This window comes from Lichenostomus cassidix, chromosome 11, assembly GCF_008360975.1.
Source record: "Lichenostomus cassidix isolate B80296 chromosome 11, HeHo_3.0, whole genome shotgun sequence".
Lineage (NCBI taxonomy): Eukaryota > Metazoa > Chordata > Aves > Passeriformes > Meliphagidae > Lichenostomus > Lichenostomus cassidix.
Window position 1 is genome coordinate 3,085,942 of NC_139492.1, and position 25,910 is coordinate 3,111,851.

Here is a 25,910-nt window from a genome sequence, read left to right on the forward strand (position 1 = left end):
GCCCCATGGCATCCCCTTTTTTCCAGAGCTGGACTTTCGCTGGGAAACAGGAGATTAATCCCACTCTGCAGCTCGCTGCCAAAGCTGACATTCCCCAGGCTCAGCCGCTGAACAGCGGGAGCTACAGGGAATAGGGAATGCAAAAAGCTGGTGAATCACTCAGACAGGACTCACCTCTCCTGCCGATGTCCCAACAGCCCCAGCTTTGGCATCCAGCTCCGTGGTTTTACTCACCGTGAAAGGAAACGATTGAGCAAAAGACAAGCTAAAAGTTCCTTCCTTTTTCTTGAGGTAAACAAACAGGGAAAAACCCAAACCACTATCGTGAGCAACAACGGGGGAGTGTCGCAGCACCTCTGCTGCAGGATGCTAGAGAGAGGATGCTGCAGGATGCTGGAATCCATGGGATTCCCGCGGGATCCCCAGCCGGCAGGGTCAGCACATCCCCCGGGATGTCCCCCGGGATGTCACACCAGCCACACCCAGCACGGAGCCAGGGGAGCACCCATCTCCCCCTGGGAGTTGGCAAATCCAAGCAAAGCAGCTCTGATTTTTTTTCCAAACCCACTGGCTAGTCCTCTTTTCCAAAGTTCTGGAGGGAAAAAAAAGTCCTTCCATTCTTCTAACCAGTCAATATTTATTTCTTCAGGCAAAAACACACCAAAAACACACCGCTTTTATTTACTGTTTACTAGGAGGGAGTTTACAAGATATTCCCAGAGGTTCGTTTAAACCCAGCGGCGCTCCGAGAGCAGATGGACATTTATCAAACTCGTTCAGCAGAAAAAAAGAGCAGAAGAGCAAATATTGGCAGCTGGGAGAGCACAACTGCTCCGAGCAAAAAAACAAAAAAAGAACCCTCTGAAGTCAGCAGCAAGGCATCACTGCTGGTTCCATCTCTTACACCATTCTCCTGAGGGTTTTGCAAGATTGTCACCACTGGGGTTGTATCTTCCAGCCCATTTCAAACAGAGGGATAGATGGGCAGCCAGTCCTCACCAGCCAGTGCCAGCCTGGCACAGCCACAGCAGCCCCTCTGGCTGCTCTGCCCACTCCCACACTCTCCCAGCTGTATTTACAAAGAGTTTCTATTTGCTTGCAAACAAACTGTGTATGTGAACCAACACCACGTGGCCCAGCAGCTGGACCTGGAACTGCTGCCCTGCCAGGAGCCATTCAGAGAAATTTGGGCAGCTTGCTCCCAAAAAAAGCTCCCATTTTGACACCAACACAGGCAACTCAAAGACCACCCAGAACTGGGCTGACAGAAGGTTCTGCATTGATTTACTGTAAAATCACTGTATAATTTTTTTCCCCCTTGCTCCTGTGATTCCCTCTGGATCAGTGAGTTTGCTGTATTTGCTGGAAGATGCTGCAGCCCCCCAATTCCTAATTTCCCCAAATAATAAGGCCAACATGGTGAACCCTCATGCCCCTGAAACCACACAGCTCCCCAACCCTGACTCAGAAGGTGCTGCTCACTCCAATTACCATAAAGCTGAATTAACTCATTTTAAATCTCACATACCGACGCACAAATAATTTCCAGACCTCAGAGGAATTTGGTATTTTGTAATTTCCACAACTATTCCTATGGGAAATTAATCCCTGTAGGATGGTTTGGGCTGTCTGATTGCTCCATCAACCTGGCTGCTTTACAAAGATTTGATTTTTTAATTTTTTATTTTTTTTTTTAATACACACCATGATGATTCCACTGTGTGAGACATACACAGGGCCTGGTTGTGCTCAGGGATGAGCACAGCCTGGAACAAGAATTTTTACCCACCTCATTTTGTCTCGAGTCAGCAGTTTGGGGTCATATGTTCCACCAAAGCCAAAACAATCAGAAGTTACTTTTAATCATTCCTCGTTATTACTGCCTTGATTATAACGTCTCCATTTCATATGTGGTAAAAGCCACATAAAGCAGGCTGCATATATAAGTATATATTAGGAGAGAGGCTTTTAATGTAATAGCCAATGGATGGGAAGAGACAGAGATTTCCCTATGCCCTCCTAATTGAGCAGGCAGACAGCAAGTCTTGATCTCCCCTGGAATTAATGCCCTTTATTTCCTCCTCAAACAGCTCGGTAGAGCAGCCCTGAAGCTGGGCAGGGCGGGGTGAGGAGCAGGGCGAGAGGCTCAGAGCTGCAGGGCATTCCCTGGGTTTGAAATGGATTAACAGCGTGAACAGGAAACCTGCAGGAATTGTCTGTGATCACCAACAGTGAGAGCACAGCAGGGACCAGCAGTCCCTGAGCTGCTCCTGAGGGGCACCAGGCTCACCCATGCTCAAATTTTGGGGAATCACCCTGTTTGCTGCCTGCTCACACCTCCCTCCTGCCTGGGCTCTGTCTTCACCTGAGGATGATGCAGGGGGAGGCAAGAAATCTCTGCCCCATCCATCACTCCAGCAGAGAGATCTGCCCCTCTCTTGACCATAATGCAATCCAGAGGCTACTCCAGCAGATGAATTAACAGCGTGGAGATCCAAACCAAAGGAGTGAAAGTCAGTGAAGTTAATATTTACTCCCAAACACAAATGCTAATATTTGGCACTCTGAGTCCCTGCTGGTTCTTTCTCACTGCTCTCCTGGTTTGGGGTAGCCTAGACTGACCATCCAGGTCTATCGGCAGCTTCTCCACCTTCTCATTCTAAAGAACATTTTCCACAAATGCTTAGCCAGCTGACGATGAGCAAGAAAACAACTCCCCACAAACCTGTGCTGTTTTATCAGTGACCTGGAAAAAGCTGAAGTAAGACAATAAGAATACAAGCTGCAGCAATTTCAGACAATTTGAGGGGCACCACTGGCTCCACTGAGTACAAGTCAAATGAGAACTAAAACCTACAAAATTCTCCATGAAGGTGGTGAGGCACAGGGTGCCCAGAGAAGCTGTGATGCCCCTGGATCCCTGGGAGTGTCCAAGGCCAGGCTGGACAGAGTTTGGAGCAGCCTGGGATAGTGGAAGGTGTCCCTCCATGGCAGGGGTGGAACAAGATGAGTTTTCAGGTCCTTTCCAACCCAAATCATTCTGGGATTCCATGAAAACCCCTCACAGTGTTCCCACAGCTCCCCAAATTCCCTGGGCACATCTGCAGACTGAGAGTTCAGGTCTCTTAACCCAGCAGCCATCTTTGGAGATTTCACCCCAAACCAGAAGGTGAGCTGCAATCACAAGCTCTGCAGTCACCACATCTGGTTATTTACCAATACAAATTTCAAAAAAATCTTTTTGGTCATTAAAACAACCTAAAATAAACCCCCAGCTGCACCAATCTCCAACATCTTGGCAACACCCCCTGCACGTCCAAGGCTCTCTTGTCATTCCTAGTGAAAAGCAGGAGATTTAGAGCACTTTTACCAAGATAAAGCCTCTGCTGACAGCTCAGGACCAACTCAGGACCACCTCGGGCCTGGCACAGCCCACCACTGCCCTCTGCTGCAGCCCAGCCCAGGAGTGACATCATCTGCAGAGGATATTGTGGAAAACAGCAGTTTCCTACCTAAAACACACCAGCTTCCCCCATCCCCAAACACCTCGTGGCTTGAAATATCCTCCTCCTCCACCCTATCCCATCCTTCCCCTGAAAATCTCTCTCAAGGCACAAGATTTTCCCAACAGCCCTTTGGATCTGCACATCAAGTTTCTAATTTTGAAAACTTCAGGTCTTAATATGCATTAAAAAAAAAAAAAAAAAAGCATTTCTCCAAACCTGGTTTAAACTTCAGTAAACAACCACCGGATTTACGGTGTTTGTCATGGGTGTTGGGGTTTTTCCTTTACATAATCACACAGAAAGCGAACGATCAAAAGGCTGCAAAACCCTTGTTTTGCAACAGTGGGAGGAGTTTAACACAGAAAATAAAAATTGTGGCTGTGTGTCCACATCACTGTTGCCACATACTATTATTTCCCTTTTAATACACTGCAGAAGGTGGACTTTAGTGACAAACACATTTGTAATATCCTCAGTGAAGAATGAAAAAATTCACTTCCAAGTAATACTGAATTTCAGCACTTGATTTTTTGACTCATTGCCATTTCTGTAAATGACTCATTGCCATTTCTGTAAAACTTTTATCAAGTACTATATTAATTACTGATCACCTGCAGTTTTCTCTGGACTATTCAGATAAACCTGCACTATCAGAAATGCACTTTTTCACAATGCACCGGAGATACAGGTAAATAAACACCCAACACAGGCACAGGAATAATTAAAACCAGGATTTCTGCTGTACAGAAAACCACTTCAACCAGGTTCCAGCAACAGGATGTGAATAATAAACAGCACAGAACAGTAAGTTCAGGATCTGGTTTCTTTCTTTTCAGGAACAACCTCCCAATTCCCCAGATTTCTAGGGAAATTGAAATCCCAGTGGGGCTCTGGGGCAATTCCCATCACAGTTTGGGAAGCCCTGGGAGCACCAATCCTTTAGCAGCCCCAGCTCCAGGAGCTGAGAAATCCCTGCAACCAGCCCAAATCCAAGAGAGCTTTGCACAGCAAACTGTTTCAGAGTTGGTGGAATGTCACCAAAATCACGAGCAGTGCCTCAGTCACCATCTGTAGATCAGAAAATACTAACACAGCATGGTCAGCAAAAACATAACAATACATTTGGAGATCCAAACCAATGACAGATTATCGTTAAACTTTCTCAGCAGCCCAGGACCACCCCAAAGAGCCACGGGGTTGCTCCTTCCTACAGCCAGAGCTCTGGGCAGGAAACTCCTTCCCATGTGGGATGGTGTGGGAGAGCATGAGAGGGCAGAAAAACCAGGACAAGCCAGGGGTTTCCATCATCCCATCAGGAAATAGACACACCATGATCATCAAAGAAAGGATTAAATAATATATAGGGGGTTTTAAAAGAGAAAGCAATGGGAAGCTGATCAAGGAAATATTTTTACCAGAAGTACTCCATGACAATGTCAACTGGCTGAAGAAGAGACAAACAAAACATCATCCATTTCAGAAATAACAGTGCAGGGTTTTCAGGAGGATACAGAAGGAATTCCATTCCCTCTCCTGGCTGCTCAGCCCTGGGGTGTCACATCCCTTTTCCTCTCCCCTCAAAGCTCAGCTCCACCTGAATGCAAAACAGGACCATTTCTGAAATTCCAACAAGTTGTAAGAGAAAAGAAAAATCATCTCTATTTAGTGAAAGCTTCCTACACCTTGCAACAATGCTACACAGAAAGCTTTGGAGTTTCCACGGGTTGGACTCACACCTGAGGAAAAACAAAACCCACACAACACACCTTAAACCAACTTTGTGACTTTTATTGATGGGCGACAACTTTATACTTCTAGGTATCACTAAACTGTGTACAATTAGGAACTCAACATTATAGGAGAGCAGACAGCAAAATTAAACAAAGCAGACTTAAAGAAATATCAATCTTAATTATTTTGCCCATTTTCTTAATTTCATGTACACAGAAGCATAAATGCAGTTTGAAACTTCTTAATAGCAATAAAGTTACAATCACCCATCTATATAGACTAACATCTTAACTCCAAATATTTGATCTGCAATGTGTACTTAAGCAGTTTCTCATCGCACAATTATTAAAATGTGTCTTCCTATCAGGAACCAGCAACTCTGCAGTTTGTACATGTTTTGAAGCACAAAGGACCATTTCCATCTCATACACATCGGCTCATATTTTACCACTTACCAAAAAACTATTGGGGAAGCAGAGAGAGCTTTGTATATATTTTTTTTTAAGTATTTTTTTTCTTTTTTTACTGAAGTAAAGATAAAACATTTTCACAGAAATCTACAAGTTCTGTTGCTGGTGCAGGGTTTTTCTTCTACTACGCAATTAGAAAGTGGGAATTCAATGCAAACCCCCTTTTTATCATCTTAGGATTTCAGCATTAACTCGGATGCACTTTATTTCATATATTTTTTCTCATATTTTTCTGATTCACGAGGCTTCCAACCATTAACTCGGATGAAATTTATTTCATTTTTTTTTCTTATATTTTTCTGATTCATGAGGCTTCCAACCATTAACGGAGATGAATTTTATTTCATTTTTTTTCCTCATATTTTTGTGATTCACGAGGCTTCCAACCGAGCGACTTCATTCTGGCAAAGTCAAAAGTCAACACAAGCTACGTTGTGCACAAATGGCAGCTTCCTTTATCACTCATAGTTGCGAGGGGACACAAAAAAAAAAAGAAAAAAAAAAACGAAAGAGAAAGAAAACAGGGGAAGAAAAAAAAAGAAAAGAGAAAAAAAAAAAAAAGGAAAAGCATGTAGAGGAGAAAAAATTAGTGCTAGTTGGCGTTCTAGAGCGGGGCTGTGGCAGGGCAGGGTCACAGCAGGTCCACTTGGCGGTAGTACAGGAGGTAGGCTGTGCGCTCCAGGGCCGCCTTGACCACCTGCGAGTGGTGGATGACCCTGACGGCCTGGTCGTCGATGCGCAGCCACCCGTTGAGGCCGATCTGGAACACGTCCGTCGTGTAGTGGCCGCCCGTCGCGCTGTTGCCGTGGTGATACACAACTGGGGACACACAGGGGACATGGTGACATCGGGGGGGAATGGTAGCCTGTGATGGCGCCTTCTGGGCTAGGCGGAAGGGCAGGGTTTAGGGGTTTCCTGTTTGTGAGGGGTGGATTGTGGGATGGGATTGAAAAGATTGTCCTGTTCCATCCCCTGCCATGGCAGGGACACCTTTCACCGTCCCAGGGTGCTCCAAGCCCTGTCCAGCCTGGCCTGGGACATTCCCAGGGATTCAGGGGCAGCCACAGCTTCTCTCGGCCAAGGGAGCATGGAGAAGCCCATAGGTGGGGCAGCCATAGGATCATGGAATGGTTTGGGACTGGAAGGGATCTTAAAGCTCATTCCATCCCAACCCTGCCATGGGACACCTTTCACTATCCCAGGCTGCTCCAAGCCCCATCCAACCTGGCCTTGGACACTGTCAGGGGCAGCCACAGCTTCTCTGGGCACCCTGTGCCAGAGTCTCCCCACCCTCACAGGGAAGAAAGCATCCATGTGCCCTAGGAGACAAATCTTCATCCCAAATATTCCCCTGGTGGTATTTCTGATGATTAGTGGGACTGGTTTGCCCACAGGCAAGTGGAAAATGAAGTTGACTGCCTGCAGTCAATGCCCATGTCAATCCCAATGGGATGACATCCCGAGATGACAACGGGATGAACATCTCAGCTTTGTGTGGCTCAAATAATCTTTGCATCTGGAAAAAGTAAAGGGAACTGGGACAGTGCCCTGGGATTTGGCTGTAAAACCAAGGAGTTGCTTCAAGAAAAGCCCACCCAATCCTTAGGGCAGGTGGCTCCTGAAAAGGATTTCTTCCCAATATCCCATCTAACCCTGCCCTCTGTCACTGCCAAGTCATTCCCCTTGTCCTGGCACTCCCAGCCCTTGTCCAAATTAGTCCTTCTCCTTCCTGATTCTAAACAAACCCCACTAAACACAAGAATCTGACACCCAACAAGCTATTTCAGGGTAATTTGAAAAAACACTTAACATAACCCAGTGTTTCTACAATTCCATATGCAGAATGTACATTTGCAATACAGGAACCACATAGATAAAATACCTGCAAAGAGCCGGTAGGTTCTTTGGCCTTTTGAAATTTTGCTTTTCACACCAGGAGATAGTAGCTCTGGGGGAGGAAAAAGTCACAAATTAGGAATTCCATATCAAGAGGATCAATTATTTCTCAGAGACACCAACACTATCACAAAGGAGAATATTTAATGGAAACTTCTACTTCTTTAAAGAATGATTGTGATTCTACTTGGTAAACAAGGGAGTGAATTTGGAGGTTTGCTGAACACTGTAATTTATGAAAGGTTTAAAAATACTACCAAAAAATTAAAGGAAAAGAAACAGAGTAAAAGATCAGACTATTGCTTTTCCCCTCTTTCATTCCTGCTGTCAGACAATGACAAAATCAATTTCAGATTCCAAGTCATGCTTACAATCTTAAAGGAAAATTTTAAAATATCAGTAACACAAAAGGGCACTGCCTGACAAAGTCCATATCTCAGTTGAACTGTGAGGATACATTATTTTATTTATTTATTCTTATTTGAGTGCCTGACCGAGTTTTCAGACAACGATGAAGACAAAATCTTGTGTAAAAAAAAGAAAACCAAAACACAGACAACCCTAGGAAATACACTGTTATCTTTGCCATGAAGAGGGAGAAATTCTGTTGGTAAATCTTTTACCTTTACTGATTTCCAGATCAACAGTGTATTCAATATTCTTGATCAGCTTCTGACATCCACCAGTCTTCTCATAGACGAAGCGCTTGAGGTGTAAAACCAGAACAGGGGGAAGCTTTTCTAAGGTGAGTCTTCGACTGATCTCCACCTGACAAACAAGAGAGGAAGAAAACCTGTAATTTTTTGTTGAATGCTCAAAATTTCTCCTTCAAATGAGGAATAAGTATTTAATTTTAAACACACTAACAGCAAAACTCCGGATTTGTTATTATTACAATATTTATTTATGACAAACACTCATTTATGACTTAAAGCCCACTGCATCTTCAATCCTAATGTTGTCCTTACAGAGAACTCAGTATTTTCAAAGAGAAAAACATGAGTTATGACCACATTTTTCTCTACTAAATAGTGATTTTTATATAATTATAACCAAACAATCCACAAAACTTCTGCCTGGAAACCTGGAACCGTGCTCAGAATTGCAGAACAAAAATGTTTTGCCTTCCTAGAAATGAAGACATAAAAATATTTCTCAAAATAACTACTTAAGGTTTTTCTCCATTTTTTAACCGAGAAAAATGCCTTTATGGTAACCATGAGCATATTATTTTTCAATATATTTCTTGATTCTGAACCTACTAAGTGCTGAATAGAAATTCATGGGGGAAAAGTATTATCTCTCTCCAAGGTTCTACACACAATGTGTTCAGTGTTTTTACTACAATTTTAATACAAGAACTATTTCAACTTGAATTTACCAAAGGCCAGGCCAAAGGCATGCTCCTCCTCCTTGGAAGTACTTTTCCATTGCAATTCTTATGTATTATTTGTAAATAGGAAATTTTAAGAATTTACTCTAAAGAGCTGCTCCTTTACTACCAGCATCTGGCAATCACCAGGAATCAGTAAGTTATGCATTTAACACTTAAGTATGTATTATATCACAGTTCAGCCTGGTAATTTAGGATATACCCCAGTAAAATCTCCAATAAATTACGACATCACCTTAAAACCAAGCTATTGACAGGCCTGGCTTTGTTTCAGAGCTGGAATTTCCCTGCTGCACGACGCTCTGAAAAGGTTTGCACCCCTTTTGTCAAAGTGTGTTCAAACCACACTTTGCAAAGCCAGAGCTCTATGAAAACCCTTTTAAATTAAAAGTTTACCACTTGGCTGTAAAAAAAGGGGTGAAGGGAACACACCTCTTGCTTGGTTTTTGTGGTGTATCCCTGCACAGACTCCCTTGCCACCAAGCTTTCCAAGGCATCCTGCACGGTGCGGATCTTGTCCGACTGGATGTCCAGCTGCAGGGTGAAGAAAAGCTGCAGGGTGGCAGACTCCTTGGAACTCTGCTGGTAAACAACAGATCTGGGGAGGAAAAAAGGAATCAAAATGCAATAAAAGCATGATTTTCAACGAGATAGAACCTTCAAGGAAGAATGAGTTACTTCAGTAACACTCACAAAGGTTAACATTAACTCTAAACAATAGGAAACAATCACTTCACCCCAATTTAAATGATTTTAAGATCCACTAACAGTATTCTGAATTGTATTTGAATTGTTTTATTTATGCAGAGTTATTGGGTAAGTATCCAAAGTGTAAAGAAAAAGACTGAAAATTCTGATAATGCATTTTTAAAGAATTTCACCTCCTGGCTTTTTTTGTTAGTTTAGTTTTCCAATAGCTCTTCACTAGTGCAAAGTGCCAGTGCTTATCTGTGTTCTACTGTAAAAATCACAACTGATTCCAGATTCTCCATTAAAAATACACAAATTTTTCAGTCACTTCACTAAGACCAATTCCACAGTGATTTTAAATAGTTTGCCTAAATCTTGCCACAAGAAATATAAATTATGCTCCAGTGAGGACTGACAGTTCCTTTTCTTCCCATTATTTGCTGTGCCCACATTTTCTCCTTGTATATAAATTATGTTTGAATGAATTATAATTAACACAGCTCTGATCCATGTGGCCATGCTGGAATATTTCCAGGTCAGGTAGAAAATCTTAACATTCAGATTAATTTTATTGTTCAGGTTAATCAAAAGAGCCCCTTGAATTCAGGCAAAGCCCTCAAGCACCAACAGAAAGTCACTGCAGCTTTTTCTTAGCAGATATATATCCCTTAGAGGAAAGAGGGTATGTGAAAAACAGCACCACCTTTATTTAAAAATGTATTATTAGAAATTACATTCAAACACCTCTTCAGGATATTTTCTTCACAGGATATGCAGAAGTTGATTTGATAGCAAAACCTTTGCTGGACTATGTTTTTTCTGTAACAATGCCCCTTATTATTGTAAGTTCAAATATCAACTAGATGTGGGAAAATACATCATTTTCAAGGAATAATTACTTGGGCACTGCAAGAATTCTACCTTAAAATTTTTTTCAGGAAAACTTTGTACTTTCCCACTTAAGCCTCACCTTGCTAAGTAAGACTTAAGGGGTTGGGTTTTTTTAAGCAATTATGCCTAAATAGGCATTTAATAGACTCAAACCTCCCAAGGACAGCCTAAAGTTTCCCAAGCTAATATATGCCAATTCAAACCATCTTTTCCTTGCTGTTTTTCCCATTGGATTTTTCCAGTTTCTGATGCTTTCATTTAGTGGAATTCTACTAGCAGTTTTATATTCACTCCTTCCTATCTCCACCCCCTGAGGGTGAAGCTCTCCAACATCCCATGGGATGCTTTTTCTGTGCTAAGTTGTGTGACTTGGTGTGAAGAATAAATAAAGTGCATGTGGTGCCAGCAGATGTTGGATTGGATCCTGTGGTTCTGCTGCTCAGAGCAAATTTTTACCTTTTTCCAGTCTTACCTTTGCTTTATATCATTTTCTGTGGACTTCTACAGAAAACTGTAGTGTTTTCCATATAATAATGGAAAGATCTGAACAATTCTGGCAATTTCTGATAAATATACTTGGGGTATTAACAGCACCTTGGGTAAGTGAGCCATCGATGCAGGACTCCATCAATACCTACAAACATCTGTCTGCCAAATTCTATGGGAAATATAATTTTATTTACCAGCTGTCTGGCTCAAACCCCAGAAGAATAAATAATTTCAGAGCATTTCCCAGGCAGAAGGCACTAGCCCACATTATTCACACTTCTAGACTGAATATCTGGCAATGCAGAAAGTCAAACACCAGCAATTAAGTGTCTGTCTCCAATTTAAAAATAATTCTCCAAGTCTAGCAGTTTTGTTTTGCAGTATGTTTTTAGCAAGTGTTTACTTTGCTTTCATTTTAAATTATACATCTCTCCAAACAAGTCAAGGCTTCCTTTCCAAAAAACACTCTTTCAGTATCTACTTTCTGCCTTTGTCTGGTATCAGACCTGCATATAAGCAATATCCCACATTCTTTTCATTCCAGGAACATCTTGTAGCAATTTACATTTTTCCAGACTTCTTTTGCCTTTAACATTTATTTACTATTAAGCATAGCTTTCTCTGGGAAGCATTAAGGGTCTGAATAAGCAAAAATGAAATGAAATTTTTTATTTCACCGTTTGACTGTCAAGATTTAACTCTTTGTAAATCTTACTCTCTCTTAGTCTCCTGATTTACAACATGAGATGAGACACCTCAGAAGTCACAAAAATTAGGTAGCTCTAAAATGCTTGGGAATTCTTAGACAATTATTTAAAGCATAAACATTCCAAACTCCTTTTCTACAATTGCAATTCACAGCTTGGGATCTCAGAACAATCTGGTCATTGAAGACATTTAAACAGATTCAGACACTGTAATTCAAGAACTTGTAAGAAAAAGTACTTTACCTTATGTGACCACCAAAAATATCAGTGATTGGAGTCTGGACAAAGTCAGCCTGGCGAGTGACAGAGGATTTGTTGCGAGGTCCCACCTGCTCCCACTCATCCTCACTGCCTTCCCCCTGCTCCTCCTGCTCCTCTTCCTTGGCAACACTCTGAGCCTCAGGACCGTTGGACACTGACAGTTCTTCAAGTGATGGAGGAAAAAAAACAAATTGGGGTTTTTTAACAAAAAAAACCAGCCAGGCAGGTAAAGAAATTGAAAGGCAAAAACCCCAACATAATTTTCTGAGGATAAAATGTGTAAATAAAAGAGAATGAGCATATTCCAGGTTTGCTCCCAGCTGCAGACATCCATGTCGTGACAGAAGACAGCTCACTGATGACTGTATGTAAATAGCAAACTTTGATGTATTTTTAGTAGTAAATTTATGGGGTAGAAAATTAGAAAGTCAAGTGTTATTCTGGAAACAGAATGATGCCATTATTAAATACAACTCCTTCTCTGCAGAGGTATTTTACAGGGAACCCAAGGCTTAGCAAATATTTTCCCTGCAAGTGCCAAAGTCAGGAAGCTATAAACTGAACACAGCTAAGGAACAGAATATGGAATGACTTTATACCCTAACAAAAATTTACCCCACTGAAGAGAAATTGGATAACTAGTGATCTGAATTCTATACTTGGCTAAGGCTTGCAGTATTCTGTTTTATTTGTAAAGGGGGCTCAAGCTAAAGCCTTTTAAAATGCTAAACTAGCATTTTACTCTGCATACAAATTCTAATAATTCTTTCGAAGTGAATTCTCCTCCAACTCTGTCAGTAAGAATTTTCAAATAATTTAGTATGTTGTTTAGATATAAATTAGCCATTGGTCTAGAAGTTTCCACTTAAAAATATTATTTGATAATGTCCAAGTCCTCTAAAACATGGCATTTTATCCCTATCTCAATATCTACTCTAAGTATTACTGTTTTAAAGAATCACCACATAAAAACAGTATTTGAAATCAATTGTTTGCTATTAAAAAAAAAATCCACTAACTTTCATTATGTGGAGAGAGAAGTTTCTTGAGGGTCAGCATTTCTTCATGTAGTCCATTGAGGATGAATCCCAAGTATTCTTCTGCGTCCTCTTGCCTGCCCTGAACAAAATATTTTTTTCAATTAATTCTATGACATTTTCATGGTTTCCTTTTAAGAGAAAGTTCACTGATCATGCAGCTTTGTCCTATTAATTTAGCAGCTATTCAGTCTAAAGTTGTAATGTCAAATAACGTTTAGATTTTATTACACCACCTCATTTTTAGCCAGTTAAAACCAAACTGCCCTAAGCACTAAATACACATGTAAGCTCCACAATGGCTACAAGAATTTCTGCATTCTTCTCAATACAATTTCCTTTTAACATGTGAGTTTGTATTTTTTCCCCCATTTCTTTTACAACCACTGTTAAGAGTTGCTGTCGAGCCAAGGCCAAATCAAAGGATGGTTTGAATTATTATCTTTTCTTTAAATTGAAATAAAAACTGAACAAGTAGTTTGAAACTTTTGGACCTTCAATCAGTCTTAGCTGAATTCCTCATAAAAATGAACCTCTGCTCATTTCTTAAATGTAAATCAATTGGTAACTCCATTATAAAAAGAGATGTTCTGTTACAACAGTAATTTTTCCATTACTCTGACATATCAAACTGCCAAACCTGTAATTAACATTTTCCTATAATTTAGGTCCCAAGACAGTCGAGCTTCATTAACAATGAACTATCAATGAGCTGATTTTAGTGACATTTGAGCACCAAAGCTGAGGTTTGGCTTTGCAGATTTTTAATGCCTGTGACTGCCCTGCATTGCAATTCCAGAATTCAAGGATTGAAGTCTCACCTTTTCTGACAGACTTGACTTTATAACCGTCAAGAGCCTGTAGATGTAGGTTGGTTCAAAGGCAGCTCCTGGTCTGATGTCTCTCACTATTTTATCACCTAAAGCTGCAAGGTGAAAGAGAATTAATGTAAGTAACAATAAATAAAAGATTTTTTACATTATACCTTAACAATCTCTTCACACATCACTAGATTTGGAGCCCAGCACTTTTTTACTAAGTTTTATTCTAATTTTGGTATCTTGAGCTCGGAATGTTATCAGTCACAACCTTCTCTGTAAACTCTGCTTTAAAACATTCCACCCTGCATAAATTTACAGATAATCAGGAAAAGTTCTAAGAAGATTAACAAGAATATCCACAGCCATCATAAAAGAACACTTCTAGTGTTATTTACATTTTTGCATTTCTTTTGTACTTGAAGAACACATCCTTAAACCTTTTGTATATTTGCAATTCTAACTGATCACTTTTCCTCACTGCAGAAAAAAACCCCAAGGAACAGCCTGACAGAATGTTCCACCTAATGGCAAATCAAGGCCTCAGAACTATACTTGGAAACTACTCAATAAAACGACCTACAAGTAAAATAAGTTGCATAAGCCAGTGAGATTTGTTTTACAGAAAGAAACCACAGAAATGTCTGAACTGTTTGGAAATCACTGGAACAACCAGCTCCTTGTGATATTTCCTTATCATGTTACATAAAGAACAGTTTCAGGAATGTGCTTGTTTCTACAAGTTTGCAATACAAAAGACGGATTAAAATAAAGATTGAACAACTGAAACCTCTAAGACGATTTATTTGCATCAAAAAAATATTGTATTCCTCACTACATAATCATCACTGAGCTTAAATATGTATTAGCAGGAATCAGACCCTCCTGAAGTTTTCCCACTGGAATCAGAAGCCAGGATAATATTCCTGCAGGCAATCTCCAACTGCTTTAGGGACCTGTTATGGCCCCATTTTGTTCCAAATCAGAGTGCTCAGGATTTAAGGAACAGAATTGAGCAATCTGATAAACAAACAGCTGGAAATATGTAAGGAAGGAAGAGGAGGAAAATACAGGGAGTAATGAATGACTTTCTTAGAAAGGGTATGTGCTTAGAAGACATCTTCACAATTAAGTGAACCTTCAACAAAAACTGTTCTTTTTGCACTTGTATGTTTGGTTCACCAAACAGAAGAAAAAAATGAAAGGTGCAACACCTCCCCCAATGCAAATCTTTACCCCAAAGGCTTCTTCCCATCATTTGATGCTCTATGCCTCTGTTCCCACTCACCTTGCTTTGCTTTAGGAGGTACAGGCATATTAGTGAACTCATTCATTAAACGAACACTGAAACAGAAGGGAAGGAACAACTGGACATGAGCAGCAAGTTAAGACTTGGAAAAAAAGCAATAAAATTAGATTGCTGTCATTCTGACTGCCAAAAGAAAATCAAATCAAAGAATGTCATCACAAAATCTAAGTAAAGGTCAGATGTATAAATCAACCTGATCATGGCAATGAAACCCAAGTGCTGGGCTGGTCCTTGCACCTCTCAGTTCATTTTTGTATATTGAACACCACATAAAACTGATACTCTCAAGACAACAAGAATTATCCTCCTTGACAAGCCAAGCACTTGCAAAACACCAAGTTCATTATAAAAGCATCACCCAAAAACACATAAAAAAACTTCTGGATGCAGATCAACTTTTAACAACAACTTGTTAGGTATTTCTGAACGAGTTTAGTCAGATCCCAGACTTTTATTCCTTTTTCCCAAGCTACTTACAAACTGTCTAGCATTGGTGTGGAGGTACACGGCCTCTGCGATTTGGAATACATTGGAATGGACTTCATTAAATGATACATTGGAGGGCAAGCAACCAAGGCTTGCAGGGTCTATGCAGTGGCATTAAGGAAATATGCAGAAAATGGCATTTGTGTATTAACCAAATATTGAGTTATATGCAAAATTATATGCAAAACAGAGCTGTATTTTTATTAAGTAGATCAATCTGAAAATTAGACTGGAAAAGAGGATGAAGATTCATCACAACATTAACCAAAAATGTACAGAAGTTTTACTAGAAACACCCCAGCATCTTGTAACATGCAGTGATTCACTGACATTTTAATCATGGCAAAACTCTGAATTAATGGGTATGGAAATATGTCATCCAGGAGCAGGAGTGGAAAAGAACGTTCATAAGAAAGACTTCATAAAATTAACCATTTTAAAATTAGCAGCAGAGAACTTGGAACACATTTTCTGAAAAGGGTGAAAGAAACCAGCTGAAACTTGAAGGTGCTGAGTCACCCCTGCAACCAGAGCAAAACCTGCTGAGATGTGGGACATTCTGCAGTGCAAAGAGCTGGCAGCAACCTGGAAAACTCCAGAGCATGCTGGAAGAGCAATACTTTAAAACATCACAGTCTGTGCTAGCTGGTGAGAGAACTGAATGGAGGAAATGTATTATAAGACTGGAGGGAAAGGGAAAGGACAAAAAAAGGCATCGATCTCAACAGCTGAAGAGTGAGATTAATTTGATCCTTACAGTGTGCAAAATTTGAATCAAATTCCCGTGTAAAACTTCAAGATTCAAAAAATGGGAGCTAAGAAGTATATAGTACATGTAACCAAATGAGTGAAGAACTGGTTATACAAAATAGAAGCTTTAGTTTAAAGCAGTTATTGGTCTGGAAATAGTTTATTAGGCTCTGCCATGATCAATCTTGAAACTGGTATTAATATTTTTCACTGGCAGTACCAGACTTAAAGTACCTCAAGTGTCACTCACAGTCAGCCTTGGGAGATAATTTAATTATTTTTATTAATATCATAATATAGCACTGAGGGAGGGTGCTTTCTGCTCCTCAGGGTAAAAATTATGTTTGCAGGGGAATACAACTCCAAATCATTAAGAGCAAGCTCATCTTCCATGTGTAAGGTTGTAGAAGGATGAATTTAAATGCTGCTTTATACAGATGTTTCAACAGTGACAACCTGCTCAGCACAAACCCAAATGATCCCCTTCAACTGTAAAACAAAGCCCAAGAGTAAGAACAGTTCTTTCAAATGCAAAAGAGAAATAACCACTTAAATGGATGCACAGAGTCATGGGGAAACACTGCTAGAAATTACAAGAAGGTTTTCAGTCAGAAGTTACAGTTGTGAAATATTCTGACACAGGTAGCAAACTGCCAACAGGACTGCAGGGGAGCTCTGCACATGAGGGTCAACAATCCAAAACAAATCCAACAACCCTGGATTTCTGGCTGCTACACTTCAACATTTTAACCACAGGATCGAGATCTGGGGGAGACAAACACTTCTATAAAATACTTACCAGAACAATCCAGAAAAAGTCTGACAGATATAATATACAAATATTAACTTAAGAGCATTAATTTTTTTCCCAGGGAAGGATACAGCATTGATGTAGCACCAGTTTCCTTTGTTGATCAGCCCTCGGGGTTGCAAAGACACTGGTTTATGTATTAGTCTTACATTTTCCAGTATTTCTGCAGAATGAGAAACAGTAAATCCAGCATCAGCAAAACTCTCGTGGCCACCAAACAAATATCTGCTGCAGCATTACACAGTAATTCAAATCAATGAACAAGATTCCCAGAAACTTCAGCAAATGATTTTCACTCCCTTTAACCACTGCTCACATTCCAAATCAGCTGTTTTTTCTTCCACCGAAGACATCCCGGGATTCAGGTCAGGAGATGCTGGTACAAAACTAATCATTGTCATTTCAAAACCAGACCTACTGATTTGGATGTTTGCTTTCCTAAAACCACCTACTTTTATTTATATAGCTACATAGATACATATATAGGTATAAAATGCCATTAGCTGGAATCACTTGCCATCAATTTCATGGAGTATTTATCCCATTTTTCTGCTTTGAAGAGAGATGAAGCCAACACAGCAGTCTCAGTTTGGAAGTTTGACCATCAACTATCATAAAACAAAACCATCACACTGCAAACACACAGCCAGATGCTACCCTGCTCTTCAGAACAGGCTGTTTTATTTACTTCCAAAATCTACGAGATAACAGCCCTACAGAATGTAATTCCTTCTCTTGCCTGCTTTCAAAACCTTCAGCAATGGCCCAAGTTCAAAACTTAGAAACCACTGCACATTAGTCTGTCCCAGTTATGAAACCAAGAGCAACACAGGGAGCTTTTCCAGGAATCCTGACTTGTTATTTAGGTATCTAAATAAGAACTGTTTAAAGGAAATATTGGAGCTTGTATGTTTTAAATTTGCAAAGTAAGGACAAATGTATACAAGACAAAATACAAACTGCAAATAAATATAGCAATTGTATACCAGTGGGACTATTTCTTTTTATAATAAATGTGAGGACCTATAAAGCCCTTATATGCTATAAACTGAAAGAGTTTGAGCTGTTCAGTAGAAGGACTAAACAGATAAAATAACATGACAGAGGTACAAAACCAGAGGTACAAAGCTGTAACGAAGCAGAGGAGGTGGCAGAACGGCAAACAAAATCCACACCCTTCTACTTCTGAACTATCTCCCTATCTAGAAGATATTTCCTGCAGGTAACACCAGTTCTAACCAAATAAAATTGCCAAAAACCATGAGATTTTTAATTCAGTTGTCTATTACAATAAGAGTGTGCCACCTGAAAGAGCAGACAGCAAAGCAATGTAAAATGGAAGATCTAGCACAGATGCAGAAAATTCTTTTCTATGAGGCCTAAAGTATGTTATTAAATTACTGCTAAAGTACTTCAGAATGTATTATTAGAGCAGCAACATCTGAACTGTGTTCACACATACAATATTTCTGTTGACATAACTAATGACTGTTGAAAATAAGGATAAAAGCAATGGGAAAAGCTTCTGTTTTTCCTGTCTATCAGTAACCTTTGACATTAACTCTCTTCTTCCCCATTTTTGCATCGTGCTAAATAAAATATTAGGACCTTTAGCATCCTCTTGTGGTCACAAAGCTGCTTTGTTAACAGGCTCCAGTGCAACTCCTGCGAGTTTTGCTTCTTTTAACAAAAACCTGGGTTTGTGTACAGCCATTACATTCAATACCACATTTCCATCTTACAGCTAACATTTACACAGTAACCAGAAGAACTTTTACAGGAGTAGCAGAAGAGAAACACACTTCCAATCATGAGAAAATCTTAAAATTACAAAACTACTTGGAAAGCTCATGTCATTAACCAGAAAACTCATCTAGACCCATTTTATCATGTTTAGATATTTCTGTTGGTAAACAGAAAACATTTTGCTGAAGTTCACTCACTGGTTTTAGTTATTACAAATATCTCTCTGGTTTTATTTAAAAAGGTAATTTCCTAATCAAAGCAAATCCAAAGTTTAATGACAGAGAAGCCTACCTTTACAATAAGATAAAATCTTCTACTATGTAACATTGACACACCTTTCTTACAATCTGAACTAATTCTTTTCTTTCACTAGCCTTGGCAGAACTGTAAATTGCCATTTTCTTTATGAATTGGTTTTCTATATTTGGATTTACATCTATGGTCACTCCAACAATATCATCCAAGATGAAGTAAATCCAAATTTTCCATGTTTGCCCACATGGTTTTTAAATCCTACTTCCATTTTTGCTGCTGCACTATGAAATTTTCCATCTGAAGGAATGCCCAAAGACTGCCATTGCATCCAGTCCTCAACAGCAACAGCAGAATTAGTTGTCTTTCATGTTTTTCATGTAAATTGGTATTAATACACACTGGTAAAAAAACAATTTTGTCTTCTTCAGCTTTACCAAAGACACTTCATGCCCTAGAACTTCCAGATCCTTTTCTCTAATACTTCTACCATTAGTTCTTCACATTATACTTGCATTTGGTTTCTGTTCTGGTGTATCCTTCCATACTTGCATTTATTGGATTCCCTTCCTTCTAATTTAAAAGCATTCCGGATTTAGTCAGATCTTAAATGTTTCTGTTCTTCAATTCATCTGAAATCCTGCCTGCTGTAAACAGATTTTATGGGCACTGTTACCTCCATCATCCACAGTGAAAACACTGCAAGAGAACGATTCAGAAAATTGGTTTAGATTCTCTCACTGAAATTTTTCCTAAGATGACCAAGAACAGTAAAAGAGTACTCAGGGAATTGATAATTTTCCAATCACTTATTTCCTTAGCTTATTCACAACATTACATAAGGCATTATTGTCACATTATCATGAAAAGGTAGTAACTGAAATATGGCAAGTCAAGCCTTAAAGAGTCTTACTTTTTTACAAACACCATTTATAACCTTACTGTCCCTTAGATATTAATTATTAAAATGTTTGTTCCAGCATCTAAATTAGGCTGTGGTGCTTAATTACTACAGCTGGTCCTTTCTAAACACCCAGTGCAGCACCTGCACAGCAGGTCCATCTTGGACACTTGCTAAAATTAATTCATTTGTTTCTCATCAAGATTAACATGAAATTTGTCTGTTCTGTTTATTATCTAGTCCCGATCACCTCATCTTGTGTAGCTTCTGTATAGATTTGAGGCCGAAGAAACAACAGATCTCTGCACATTGAATCAAGCAGCATTAAATTATCTTCAAGGTGCCAGTGAATCATTAACCTCCCTTGTAATAACTGCTGAAATTGAGGCACAAACCAACAATTTGTCCCTGGAGAAGTAACTGTGGTGAGTACCTGTTCTAAAGAAAAACTGTCAGAAGGACTCAGCACTCCAGCACTGGGTTGTTTTGTTGATTTGGTTTGTTAATTTTGCTTGTTAACTCAAAATACTTCAGGTGTAGAGTTTACCTGTGTCCAGCACCCTATGGCACTTGTGGTCAAAAATTCATCCCCATTGGTAGGAGCTGAAAGTGGTGAATTCCCAGCAAATCCAACAGGAGGATGTGAACTCAGCCCCAGGGAAAACAAGGAACACACCAGCAGTTCTCTCTGACAAACACACAGACCTCTAATATCCTCACACAGAGATGCTCACCAAGGCAGGAGATTAGAAATTAAATATGTACAGAACAGAGCAAAAAATCTGTCTGGAAATCATGGACTGAAACTCTTGTAAAACATTTCTGAGTGTGGGTGGATGAACAAAGCACTGAGGTACCTATTTTCCAAACAGGACAGAGAACACTGATGTACAGAAAATAAAGAAAAACACCTTTTTCCACAGAACAAAGAACTGATTACATTGCATTCAGAACGTCAATAAACATTTTATACCAAACTCAGCAGCATCTGAATTACAGGAATTGCAGTAATAACTCCTACCTAAATGAGCTTCAAGGAGCAGATGAATTCTTTTTATCTATACTCAGATTACTCCTCTGCCTAAACAGTGAGCAAATAGTGAAGGTGCAGAAGAAAACCGCATTAAAGTTACATTTGTGTTTTACTACATTCAACACAAAATAAAAAGCTCTGCTCCCACCTGGTGGCAAAAAATAGCACAGGAACAGTAAAAGTCTAGAAAGTTAACTTAGAGCTGGAACAACTTGGACAAGTTAAAAAGCCTTTTCCATTTATGGGAAGCAATCCTAGCTTTATGACTCTCACAAAATAGTTTTAGGTTAAAATTCATTACCAAATGATACCTTGAGATTTTAAGGCTACAACATTCTCCACATGGGTTCATACAGACTGTAATCACCTGCTTTTATGTATTTTTTGTTTTAATACAGTGTTTGTGACACCTAAGTGCAAAATACACCGAAATACATATTATTCTGACAGCTTTTCTCTCAACAGACAATTGTGGTAATGAAACCTTTGCTGAGTAAGGAGGGAGGAGAGGCAGCACATACTTCTGGGCACTCTGAACATCATCTCCAGGTCAGCTTCTGTTAAGAGTGGCAATCTGACTTGAAGCTGTCACATTCAAACCAGCATTGTACTTGTAAATTAGCTCACAGCATAAATAGCAGGATTCTGCACAAGCCTTCTCACACATGGACCACTTCAGATTTAAAGTAACTACTTTGGTTCCAACACTCATGAGTCAATGACACGAAATGCACCCAACTGGGAGAATTTCACATTTTCTGGCTGAATCTGCACAATCAATCTCCTGCACCTTCTAGCATTTCTCATTAGGACCACAAATATGATAGGACCAAGAGCCAAAGCCTTTACAGCATCCATTCCCTTTCCTGATGTCCCTTCTAGACAGCTCCTTAGGGTTATTCCTGAACAGGGAATAGCTAGCATTCGTTATGGATAAAGTAATACTGTTTGTACTGGTTAAGGAGAATGCTAAAATTGGAAGGACAGACCTCTCAAACAGCATCATAGTAAATATGGTATTTCCTGAATTGGAATTTTGAAGCAAGACCTATGTAGACATTACACTTCAGCTGCTGTTAAGTGTCCAGGAATTTCAGCTACTTTGGTATAAATATAGTAATACTCTTCTTGTAATAGAATACACTACAAAATTGTAAACACTGGATAATGTAACACGCCATTTTCAGAACAGATCTTTCTAACATATTCTCCTTTTTACAACAGCACACAGCTGAACACAAACAGCCTATTTCAACCCACAGATCAGTGCCACAGACTGTTTGACAAGTTGTTTGACAAGCAGCAATAGTTTGACCATATCTAGGATAATGACAAGGCAATGCCTGGCTGGAATGTTTACTCAGGGGGATACAAAACTGGCTTATTCCAATGACATCCTTCATGCAGTGTTTGAACAGTTGTCTCATTACCAGAGGAATGTTCTCTATCAATATTGCACACTCCTGTTTACAAGCAGAGTTAATACCCTTCCAGTGTAACATCCACTCGTGTGTATTAACTATACCTGCAATCTTTATGGCTACAGGATCCTCTGAAACTGGAACAGGTCCCTCTTTGACTTCAACCTGTTTTTCAGGGACCAGAGGAGATGTGGCAGGAGGGGTATACTTAGTCTCAACATAGACCACAGATGTGGAAGCAGAGGGCTTGGAATTGTGAAAAAGACTAGCCCACGATTTTGCAGGCTGATTAACAGGGACAGATCCTGCAAGCGGGACCGTTGCCTCAGTAGTAGGTGAAGCTTCCTCAGGCTTAGCTTGGTCTGAGTCAGTGCTTTCCACAGTGTGCAATTCTACCCCATTGGCAGCTGTGTCCTCACCAGAGGATTCAAGTGTTTGTCCATTAGTAACGCCCAGAGTTTCAGTAGTATCAGTACCAGCATAAGACTGTACAACAGCTGTCCTTAGGGGGCTATCTCTGACGGCCTCCGAGGGGAGGCAAAACTGTTCAGAATGAGCAAGGCGGCATACCTCGGGCTGCCCGGCAGTCCTGCCGGGGGCTGCGGCGCCAGGGCTGGCCTCGGCACACGCAGCTCCGGCCAGGAAGTCCACGGAGCTGGCGGGGCTGCTGCAAGTCCTTGGCGTGGCCAGCGAGGGGAGGTCTCCTGCCAGCTCCGTGTCCTCCGTGCCCAGGCTGTTGAGCCCCGCGGCCGTGGCGTGGCCGTTCACCAACGCCTCTGGGGCAGCCACGCCGTCGGGGACATCTTCCAGGTAACTGTAGTATCCGGGGGGTCTTTTTTTCTTCTTTTTCCGCTCCCTCTGCCCGAGGCCTCCGGCCAAGGCGTCGTTTTCGGCGTTGGAGCCGCTGTCCAGAGCCAGGCTGGGGTCACTGAACTGGCAGTCAATGGAGTTGTAGTTGGTGTCGCTGAGAGCATCATCTGGGCTTTTCTGAGCAGGTGCACAGCTGAGAATGAATTCTGGAGCCTGAGGATTCAGAGTACTTGAAATACTGTAGTTGGTGTTATTTAGGACAGATGACTGAGTCTCGATAACTTCATTAACACCAAATTCAATTCTCTGATACTCTTCCCCTGGATGAGAAAAAGCAAATTTCAGTTAGAGAATCGCATTGAATCAAAAAGGTACAAAAGCAAGGAAAAAAACCTTCCTATTTTCCTGCAACTCAGAAAACAATCTACATTCTCCCAAACAAAAGTAATTCTCATTCTCAGTCCTGAAGACTTTCAAAAGATCATTTTCTTAAAGATAACAGCATGATTCAGGTTTTATTAACCAGTTATGCAACTTCCAAATCACTTCACAGCTCCTGCACATAATCCCTATTAAATTCACCTCTTAAAAGAAACTATTAAAGTCCAATGTCTACAGAAATAATCTGCATTAAATTAATTACTGGATAATTGCCTATAAAATATGGTGCAATAGTTAACTCCACACTTTTTCTAAAGCCAGTCTTTTCCACTGACAATTGCAAAATCTAAGCCTTTGCCTCGTTTAACTTTTCCACATGTGAAGTTGGGTTTTTGAGGGGCTGAGTTTGGTCTTCCTGTTGTGATTTATCATAATCAAAGATTTATCACAATCCTGAACAACCAAAACATATTTTCATTAATTTTCATTTAACTTCACTGCAATTGAAGGTTTTGAACCATGAGGCTCATTGATAACTTATTTAATTTTATCACAATTTAATTTATTACTATGTGGGAGTATGGTATATATGACTCCAGGATGTCATGACATGAAATACAACAGATACTCCTCAACATAAATCAGCATTCAACTTGTACATATGAGTTGTACTCAAAAAATATGAACAGGCTTTTTTGTTTTATTGATTTATTTATTTACCCTGGAACTAGAGAAGCACTAAGAAATATTCTCATGGGAGGCAGCAGTATCATACCATATTTTCAGTCACCAAGTCCTGCAATTTCATGGAATTTATTTATTGTTATAATGTACGTGTGCTAACTGGTAAGACTGAATACTTTTATTAGCTACAACTATTTCTGTAACCATCAAGTAAAGATATAAAATTAATGGAACAGTTTCAGGAATGTTAAAGGTGACATTTTAAAACTCTGTAGGTCTTTATGATACGTATGTTACTGTTTTAAAGACATTACATCTTAATATTTTGTGTTTTCTCAACGATGGGGGCTGAAACTCACATTTCCAATTTTTAAGACTTACTACAGAACCAAACAACAATAGATATTAATTCCAAAGGAATAGAAGTGGATACAGAACTCAACTTTTAAGATTTTGTGCAACTCACATGATGTATGACATGTCAACAAATGCATAGTTCAAGTACACCACTGACTCACTAAAAATGAGGTGGAATTTTTTTAAACACAACAAAAAACAACCAACAGTTCCCAGAAAAAAAGTTATTCACACACTTAAGGAAATAATCCGATGGGAAGACAGATTCTAGTGGAGAACATTTTGATATCTGACTGTCAACATAACAGTTTTGCAACTCCCTGGACATTTTCTAGAAAAGTCTGCTAACAAACATTTTAGCCTGAAAAAATGTGAAAGAAACAAGAATCTGTATTTTTGAATATCACATGAAGAGTAACAAACATTCAGAGTGTGCTGAGGTCTGACTTACCCATGCACTACCAACATATTATGATTTAATGAGCAAATTATAAAGATGGTAATTGCTATTCTGCTTTGATCTATTAACCTGACTAAATGAGAATCAAACACGTCACGTATCAATTTCAATCTTGCTGCCAATCAGACTAAAAGAGACTTGTTAAAAATAAAAAAGGGAAAAACTCCACACACATCTGGTTTTTCTAAATCGCCTTAACAAGAGACTGAATTTCAAATTTCTAATTTTTTTCCCCCTCTCCCTGTGAGAAAGCATTTCTAACACCCTGTCTATCTGCCATTCACCAACCACTTCTGCAATCACTGACGAGACATCACCAACCAGAAGAGAGGGCTGACACTTCCTTTGCAAAAACCAGCAGCCTGGAGACAGAGAGGGGCAAGCTGTGCCTGATATGCACTGGAGAGGGAAGGGCTGGGAGATGTCAGGCAGCACCTCCTGCTCCAGGGGCTCTCAGTGCCCCAGAGCCTGAGCTGGCTGTGCACACACAGCTCCAAACAGCCACTGCTTCCTTCGCTGGCAAATGCAAAGCTTTGGGGGGTTTAAGGGGTATAAATCCACATCACAACCATTCCTCATCAGTTCAGCTGTTTATGGAGTGACTCCTCAGCTCAAGCATG

The 25,910-nt window shown here is 40.0% G+C and overlaps 1 protein-coding gene across 2 annotated transcripts in view; it reads right to left on the reverse strand.

Moving 5' to 3' along the window:
- Window positions 1–5,273: 5,273 nt before the first annotated feature.
- USP10 (ubiquitin specific peptidase 10) overlaps window positions 5,274–25,910 on the reverse strand; it is a 45,175-nt gene continuing 24,538 nt past the window's right edge. Inside the window, exons 4-15 of one of the 2 annotated variants that reach the window (XR_014854473.1) lie at window positions 22,703–23,728; window positions 17,317–17,408; window positions 15,676–15,785; window positions 15,178–15,233; window positions 13,893–13,996; window positions 13,054–13,153; window positions 12,017–12,197; window positions 9,429–9,594; window positions 8,227–8,371; window positions 7,590–7,655; window positions 5,968–6,526; window positions 5,274–5,898 (exon numbers count right to left, since the gene is read on the reverse strand). Coding sequence is in view for 1 of the 2 variants with exons in the window: in XM_085071438.1 (XP_084927564.1) it covers window positions 6,339–6,526; window positions 7,590–7,655; window positions 8,227–8,371; window positions 9,429–9,594; window positions 12,017–12,197; window positions 13,054–13,153; window positions 13,893–13,996; window positions 15,178–15,233; window positions 15,676–15,785; window positions 17,317–17,408; window positions 22,703–23,728 (2,234 nt within the window). In the remaining variant the exon portion in view is untranslated. Of the gene's footprint in view, window positions 6,527–7,589; window positions 7,656–8,226; window positions 8,372–9,428; window positions 9,595–12,016; window positions 12,198–13,053; window positions 13,154–13,892; window positions 13,997–15,177; window positions 15,234–15,675; window positions 15,786–17,316; window positions 17,409–22,702; window positions 23,729–25,910 lie in introns of both variants that reach the window. The other variant, XM_085071438.1, reaches the window with a different exon arrangement.